At 41.2% G+C, this 9187-nt stretch overlaps 1 protein-coding gene across 1 annotated transcript in view; it reads left to right on the plus strand.

Moving 5' to 3' along the window:
* The first annotated feature begins 1727 nt into the window (after nt 1-1727).
* vopp1b (VOPP1 WW domain binding protein b) overlaps nt 1728-9187 on the plus strand; it is a 39207-nt gene continuing 31747 nt past the window's right edge. The window contains exon 1 of the mRNA XM_084398690.1: nt 1728-1983. Coding sequence (XP_084254816.1) covers nt 1921-1983 — 63 coding nt within the window. The 5' untranslated portion in view covers nt 1728-1920. The remainder of the gene's footprint in view (nt 1984-9187) is intronic.

Consider the following 9187-nt stretch of genomic DNA (forward strand, 5'->3'; position numbering starts at 1 on the left):
AGCGGCATGGACAGGCGGGGTCGACTTCCTGTGGCTTGCTCCATGCTGAGGCCTAGATGGTTGCTGCTGCTGAGGTTTCGCGGGGTCGGAGGACGCCGCAAAAGGTCGACCTCAGTGACGAGCAGATGGAGGGTCTGCGGCCGGCGGATGGGTGGGAGCAGCAGTGGTCCGCCGGGGCAGGATGTGCCGGATGGTCTCCGTCTGCTTCTGTGTGGCTGAGAACTGTTGGGCAAAGCTCTCGACCACCTCGCCGAGCAACCCAACCTGGGACAGAGGGGCATCCAGGAACCGATATTTATCAGTGTCCATCATATTGGCCAGGTTGGTCCAAAGGTGGCGCTCCTGGACCACCAAGGTGGACATCGCCTGACTGATGGAACGTGCGGTTTGCCGTTCCATCAGTCCATCAGGCAAGGTCAGTTGCCGCACGGAGCTCCCAGATGAGCTCTGGGTCAGAACCTCCCTCGTGCATGTCCATGAGCGGCCATGGCATGCAGGTCGGAAGCAGCCTGTCCACAGGCTTTGTAAGCCTTCGCCGTGAGACCGGACGAAAACTTTCATTCCCCCGCCAAGAGGAAGTGGACGCTGGACATAGCTGCATTGCAACGGCACGCTCCACCGGCAGGAGATCCACATACCCCTTTGCTGCTTCGCCGTAGAGGGTGGTGAGGAGGGAGGAGCCCATAGGCCGTAGTCTGGCACTATACGGTGCTAACCATGACCTAGTGAGCTCTTCATGCACCTCCGGGAAGAAAGGCACCAGAAACCAATCATCCAACCGAGAAGGTTCGGGATGTTGTGGAGGGTTCCACTCAAGCCCAACCTTCTCAGCGGCCCGGGAAAGCATAGCCGCCCATTCTGGATCGGACTCGGGCAACGCTACACTTCCCGAAGGGAGTAACGCAGCCGAATCCTCATCTCCAGAGGACTGAAGCTCCCCCTCCGATGCTGCGACTGACATCTGATCGTCAGGAGGAGCCCCAAAAGACACGACTGGTCGTTCATGAGAAGGACCAGCACGGTCTTTTGGAAGCTCCAGTGGTGGCCGCGTTTGTGAGGCGTGAACACCAACACCGTTTAGAGAGTCTTCAACACACAGTAGCAGTCTTTTAGAGTTCTGAGATGAACAGGAAGCTTGGCTCCGAAGTGAAAGACAATGTGTGTGTGCGCCCACTTCCTGTTTATACCCGCGCCGCGGGTCGGGGCGCATGATGCGATTCATGCACGCCAACGGTCATTGGCTCGTTCTGTAGACACTCGAAGATGATAAGGCTCCCTGAAGTGATCCCAATTACGTTGTCACATCGACTATGTTATGTCGAACGTGAGCAACTGAAAGGGAACTTTTATTTTGATTGCAGACAGTCAGAATAAATAGATTTATTATGTATAAAACCAAGTGAGCTTCTTGTATATTCTTGATAAGTGTGCTTAAAATTAAAGCCATGTGGTTTTCACATGTTGTTATGGTGCAGTGACATTCAAACGTCCTTTTACTTTCTTTGCATCTTCCAGGTAACATTATCCTACTTTGTAAATCAATATTTTTTTTTTTTTTCAATTAAAGTAAGCATAGTGGACTATAGGCTAATAAGCGGTGGATTCTCCCAATGAAGAGCTGTGTTAGTTTGAGGAGTATGAGACAGAAGCCTGCAGTGCTAATATCGTGTGTGTGTGTGTGTGCGTGCGTGTGTGTGCTCAGCAGCGGACTCGGTTGCTTGTCGCTCGAGCCGCAGCGGAGATACTGGCGCTGTTTTCTCTCTCTCTCCTCCGCGACACACACACACACACACACACACACACACGGAGCGCGAGCGCGCATCATCACGCTCGTGCTTCTGCTGTGAACATCCACGGTTTACTGCTATGAATCCTCCGTCCTGACGGCATTAACACACACACACACACACACACTCCGACATGCAGGAGCGGGTGAAGAGCCTCGGAGCGGCCGCGCTTCTGACACTGTGCGCGATCCTCGAGGTGAGTCCAACACACACACACACACACACACAACACACACTGCTGATACTGTGCGCGAACCTCGAGGTGAGTCGCGACGCACAACAAACGCTTCGCCATTTCAAATCGTTCTGTACGGATACACTTCATTATTTCTCTATTAGCCGCTGGCTGTTGCGTTGTTTTACGGTGTTTTAAATACACCACGTACGTTGAGCCTTTGTCTCTGTCCGCTCCTCCTACAGTAACACACAGTGTGTGTGTGTATGTCATCATCACCATCATTCACAGATGCAGGATACTGTAAACATCGAGTTTGATCAGTTCACAGTCAATGCAGATTTGTGCTTATCTTTATACAACAACCCTGCAGTGTGTTAGAACTATTTTTGGGAATGTTTTAGTCTGTGGCTTAGTTTTTTCAGAGACTAGATGAAATTAGAGTGTGTTATAATTGTATTCAGTTGATTACTATATTTGCGGTGGCCCCATATTAATTTTCACTGTTGGATCATCACATGCCTTTTACATAATACATTTGAGGGAAGTTCTGGGTGGATGAGTGTAAAAATATATATTTTTTATGTTCTGTACTTTCAGACAGTTCAAACGTCCCAATGCAATTTATTATTATGTGTATGTATACAGTATACTGTGTGTGTGTGTGTGTGTGTGTGTGTGTGTACTATTTTGCTATAGGTTGGATGTTTTTTTCTTCAAATAACTTCCCCAACCTCTGATATGTACAGCATTTACATTTCAAAGACTTGCGTAGCTGAAAGCATCATCAGACCTTCTTACTGTACAGCGGTACATTGCGTTTGCAGTTACAGTAATGGCATTTCACCTAATCTTTATACTGGCCTGTCAGAGAGGAGAGAGATACTTTGTCATTAGCACTTAGACGGGGATAAATCAATATGCCAGCTTATTCACTCATAAATTGTGTAACATCAGTTAAATGCAGAGAGGTTGATCACAAAGCTCTGATTCTTCATACTCATGCATGTAGTTTCTCAGTGCAATGATGTGTCTTTACAGCAGTATTGAGGGAACGACTCCAGAGATGAACACAACTTAAATGCTGGTTTAATAGAGAGTTATGACACATCTGCACCTGCATCTGTTATGACTCATGTCCACTTGTGCCATATAATCAGTGGAAGGCATTATGGGTAGTGCTATTGAAGCATTTGTTGTTGTTTTAAAGGCGTATAATTGCAAGGAAGGGAAAAAAATATTTTATTTTAAAGGTAACATATTATGAACCCTTTTCACAAGATGTAATATAAATAATATAATATAAATAATGTAATATAAATCTCTGCTGTCCCCAGAATGTGTCTGAAATTTCAGCTCAAAATACCAGATTATTTATTATAGCTTGTCAAATTTACCCCTTTTTGGGTGTGAGCAAAAAGCGCCGTTTTTGTGTGTGTCCCTTTAAATGCAAATGAGCTGTTGCTCCGCCTCCATTCAGAAGAGGGCGGAGTCTTTACAGGAGCTTCAGAAACTCCAGTAATAACAAAACAGGCCAATCTCACTCATCCAGAATCCCAGAATAACCAGTAGCGAGTGCAGCCTTACAGAGAGACTCAGGAAGAGCTTCTGAATGTTAGTGGAGACATTTGTGTAGTTGTTGTGGAGTTACACTGATCATCTCATCATCATGTTGAACTTCTCCACAAGTGTCCACAGTTCCTGAGGTGTTTATAAGACAGCGGTGACATGTTCTGGTCAATAGTGTTCAGTGCTCGTCTGTGCTCAACCACAGAACAGTTTCAGGCTTTGCTGGATCTTTATCATTGCGTTAGAACTGGTCTCTGTTGTCGCGTGTGGAACCAAATGTCGGCTGGTGTGTGTAAACGTGCAGATTAAGGGCCGGTAATATTATAATAAGATCCTCTTCAGATTTTCATGATATGAAAATGATAAAGAATCAAGAAACCAAAGACAGTCTCAAAAACACGCTTTGAAATCGCTGGTGTTTCTGACGTCACAAACTACCTTGTAACCAATCAGATCAACGTGTGATCGTCAACCAGTGGATCTCTGAGCTGAGTGAGTGAGTGGAGGCGGGGCTCATTTGCATATTCATAGAACTGCACATACTAAATGAGGGTGTCGAGTTACATTCAAAATATTTTAAGGCATGAACTTTTTTTTTTAAAGGAAAAACTTTTAAATGTCATTTTGGTGATCAAAGTGAGTTTTAAGGGATACAGTGATTGACTACAGGGGGACTAGGGGTGTACCGATACCCTCATGTCACGATTCGATACATATCACGATACTGAACTCACGATACGATATTATTGCGATACTCCAAGACATATGATAAAAGGTTAACAAAAAATGTACTGTTTATTAAACTGATAAATTTGATATTACATTGTGTGTATAAATGAATATTCTTGGACTTGGTGCTGGAAACCCAAAGCACAGGACACAAACATATTCATGATTCTGAAGCTGATAATACAGAGTTATTTTAGACAAATATGTTTCTCTGTCACTGACTAGATATATTTAAAATAATGTAGGTCACTTTTTTACACAGATATTCCCCTATTGCATTATTATACATTAGATTCAACATTATATATAATATTTTAATGTAGTACTGACACTAAAACTCTGAAAACTTAAGTTTTTTCTCACATAGTAATTTTACTATTCACGATACATATTGTTGCATTTTTGTATTGCGATATATTGTGACACCCCTAACTAAGGGGGACTTACTATAATACGTATTTAAAATGATTTCATCAACTTGTATAGTTGAACTTTCGGTCAAAGATTTCAACCATCTGATAAAAGCATTGTTTTATACTGTAGTCACTGTCGAAACGAGTATCCGCGGGCGGTTGTGGGTCTGGCTCTGAGGAACATCGATTCCCAGACGCTTTCTGTGAGTTTGAGGAAAGGCTTTTAGGCTGTGGGATCAGTCAGGAGTGGACGGACAGCAGGAGTTTGATGCACGCTTGTTGCATTGAATCTATATTTACCAGAGACAGGTTTCAGCCTGTAATGCTGGGGTTAAAGCTCAGTCCACACACATCTCCTCTCCTTCACTGAGGGTTCACTGAAGACTGTGTGTCTGCGAAGGCCTGCGGGAGTAAACAACTCCGTAAACAACCATTAACATTCAACCTGGAAAACTCTAGGATTTTCTGCTTATGTCTGTATAATTTTAGGTTTGTTTTTGAAAGCGATGACGTTACTGAAGGATGATGTTTGCGTACAAACATAAACAGTTTCTTGACGAGGCGTGGAATTTACACTCTAGTTTATTTAATGTTTTCTTTTCTTTTTCTTTTTTACCATACAATAAGTTCCCATTAGTTATCATCAGTTAATGCATTGGCTGTGACTTACAATACATTTTAAAGCATTTATTATTTTTTGTTAATTTAAGTACAAATAGAATTGTTCATTTTTTGTTAATGTTAATTAATCAGTGTTTACAAATGAAGAGTTCTTCCATCTGACATGTTTTCTTTTAAATGAGCATTTTTTATCAGACTCCTTTGTTTAGGTTCAGTAATTTCACTTTAATGTCCATGAAAAGGTTATTATTCAGTTACTGAAATGCCTCTTTTAAAAAAAAAGAAAAGAATTTAAATCATTTATTGATTCTTGTTAATAGATTTGTTAATTTTTTGTTAATGTTTATTAATTAATTAATGTTTACAAATACAACTTTTGATTTTAAAAATGTTTTAGTAAATGTTGAAATGAACATTGACATTAAGAAATGCTGTAGAAGTATTTTCACTGTTAGTTAATGTTAACCATTGAGACCTTATTTTGTAAAATGTTAGTGTTTTGTTTATTATCTTCTCTTTATTGCCTGTCTGTGCTTCATATCTAGGATGTAAAAACACGGTATTGTTTCCAGTTGGACTTGCATAAGGGTCAATGACACTGTGGGCGATTTTAACGATCTGAAGCGCAAGTGTCAAAGCGCGAAACGCAAGTAACTTTGTGGGCGGATCTCGGGCGCTGTTGCTATTTTCCCGGCGGGATAAATGACTCTCCGACGCAAATCTAAAATGTGTTGGTCTGAAGTCGCTTCATTACTCATAGGTGTGGTTTGGGCGTAACGTGAAATAAACCAATCAGAGCGACATCTCACATTCCCTTTAAGAGCAGGCGCGCTTGTTCCATGGCGGATTGCTATTATAACGGCGGATTTGCCAGACGTACGCCAGGAGCGGTTCACAGCCGAGGAGACCGGCGTTCTCGTCAGGGCCGTAAAACACAGAGAAGTGACGTTGAGGATGGAGAAACACACACAAATTAGCTTCGGTTAAACAGGCGAATGATGATTTGGGTAAATGTGTAAGCTAGATTTATGCCTATTTTTCACATCTTCATGGACACCACAATGATTTCCCTCGTGTGGAATATTTTCCCTTGTAATAATGTATGATTTGCAAAAATGTAGATGAGAGAATCAAAAGTGTGTGTGCGTTGTGCTCACGCTACATAATGGCCAAGCATGCGCCCTTAAAATAGCATATGAATAACATGCGCAACGCGGAATTGTTTTCTGAAACTGCAAAATAGCACCAGGGAACATTTGCGCCGGAACACGCCTCCTCTTTTCGCTGCACCGCCCCCGGGAGCCCAAGCTCATTCCCTAATTTACCGATGTGCGTCTGTGGAGGGAAAAGTCCGCTGTGTGCGGGTGAGAAATACATGCGTCGGTGTACAAAGTCAATTGCACTGGGTGCGAGACAGGGCCTTGTGTCTGCAATAAGAAAAGAAAACATTCATATAAGTTTCATGTGGCTTTGAAAAATTTGAGAAAAGTTTAAATGTAGTGTTGTTTTTGGCGGCCTGTTTTAATTTTAGTTTTAGTCTAGTCTTTGTGTCAGGCTGTCATTTTAGTTTTTATTAGTTTTAGTCACATTCATACTCTTTTTAGTCTAGTCAAGTTTTAGTCGACGAAAACTGATGACATTTTAGTCTAGTTTTAGTCAACGAAAACTGATGACATTTAGTCTAGTTTTAGTCGACGAAAACTGATGACATTTTAGTCTAGTTTTAGTCAATGAAAATTGTATTTTAGTCTCTTTTTAGTAATGCGATTCTATTTAACCCAGTCAATATAGAATTTCAAACAAGGCTTATAGGCTATTTAGTAGGCCTATATTTATGGCAGGTTTTTTTTTTTTTTTACCACCGCGGTAATGGACCAACTACCGGCGGTGGTTGGGGGGTTATTAAAAAAAAAAACAAAAAAAAAAAACTTGTTTTATATTTCCACACAAAGACGCGTGATATAGGCTACACTCTGCGCTTTGAGAGGGATGTGGGACACGAGCAGGAAAACACGAAGATATCGATCTCTTTATGATATCTTCGTGTTTTCTACTTGATGTAAATTGGTTTGAAGAGCGCATTTTATCCTCCACAAGGGCGAGATATTTAGGCTATGTTTGAGATTGCGCTGCCAGAGAAAGTGAAACTAAAAATCACCCGCGCGTGTGAAACGCGTTTTACAGCTAAACTCGCGCCCTATGTCTAATATAACAAGCACTGTGTTAAAAAGAATTTGACATGCAAGTACAAATGTAGGCTATCTGTCCTACAGCGTTTTTCTACTTTACCACAAAGAATACGAATATAATAGGCCTAATTAAAAGCGAACCAAGAAACGTTTATAATCCCTTTAGAAAATGGGTGAGTGAGACGTAGTGAAGATTTGGGAAAAGAAACAAGAGATTCCATGCAGGGATGAGTCACGATTTTTGGATATTCGATTAGTTTATTTAATTATAGAATATTGAATAGGTTGTGCGATATTCTCTAAAATAAAATCTCCATGTTCTGGCGCTGATGCGACGTGTTCATGTAACCAGAGACGCTGCCAATAACATACAGCTTTCACAAAGAACCGGCAAAAGTAATGATTATGAATGTGTCAAATATATCAATGAGACATTTTAATAGAATAACTAATGGAGTAGGCTAATATATTGTTAAATTCGCTGATAATCGGGTGACCAGATCGCAATCCAGAATTTAAAGCCGACAAAGGGTTCACGCACAACTCTCTCATTCGTCGTGACGTTATAACATTTCGTCTCGTCTCGTTTTGGTCAACGAAAATTAAGAGACATTTTATCATAGTTTTTATTTTTTAAACCACATTTAGTCTCGTTTTTATTCGTCAACGATATTGCATTATGCATGTATTTTAGTCATCGTCACATGACCATGCATTTACGTCTAGTCTCGTCTCGTTTTCGTCAGGTGATAACGGTTCGTTGACGACAATATTTCGTCATAATTTTCGTTGACGAAAGCAACACTATTTAAATGTAATGCCCCCATGACCGTCATGTGGTGTAACCATCAAGTAAAACGCAGTAAAATATTTTAATATATATCTAGAACACATGTGAACGTCCACAACTTAATCATTATTTTCAAAATATGTTTTCCAGGGTAAAATGTGTTTTATTCAAATATCATGAATTATTAAAGCATAAATATCATGATGACATTTTACAGCCTGAACTAACCTTGCCATATGAAAAGGTCAAATTATCCGATTATTACCTTATGTGACTTTGTTTGGTCGCACCACATGAATTTAATTTAGCAGTTTACTGACTTGCATCCTCCTGTACACACACATATACAGCCTACTGTACACACACACATATACAGCCTACTGTACACACACACATATACAGCCTACTGTACACAGACACACACACATATACAGCCTACTGTACACATACATATACAGCCTACTGTACACACACACACACACACACATATACAGCCTACTGTACACACACACATATACAGCCTACTGTACACACACACACACATATACAGCCTACTGTACACACACACACACACATATACAGCCTACTGTACACACACACATATACAGCCTACTGTACACACACACATATACAGCCTACTGTACACAGACACACACACATATACAGCCTACTGTACACATACATATACAGCCTACTGTACACACACACACACACATATACAGCCTACTGTACACACACACATATACAGCCTACTGTACACACACACATATACAGCCTACTGTACACACACACACACATATACAGCCTACTGTACACACACACACACATATACAGTCTACTGTACACACACATATATACAGCCTACTGTACACACACACATTTACAGTCTACTGTACACACACATTTACAGTCTA

Source organism: Rutilus rutilus (genome assembly GCF_951802725.1).
Source record: "Rutilus rutilus genome assembly, chromosome: 24".
Classification (NCBI taxonomy): domain Eukaryota; kingdom Metazoa; phylum Chordata; class Actinopteri; order Cypriniformes; family Leuciscidae; genus Rutilus; species Rutilus rutilus.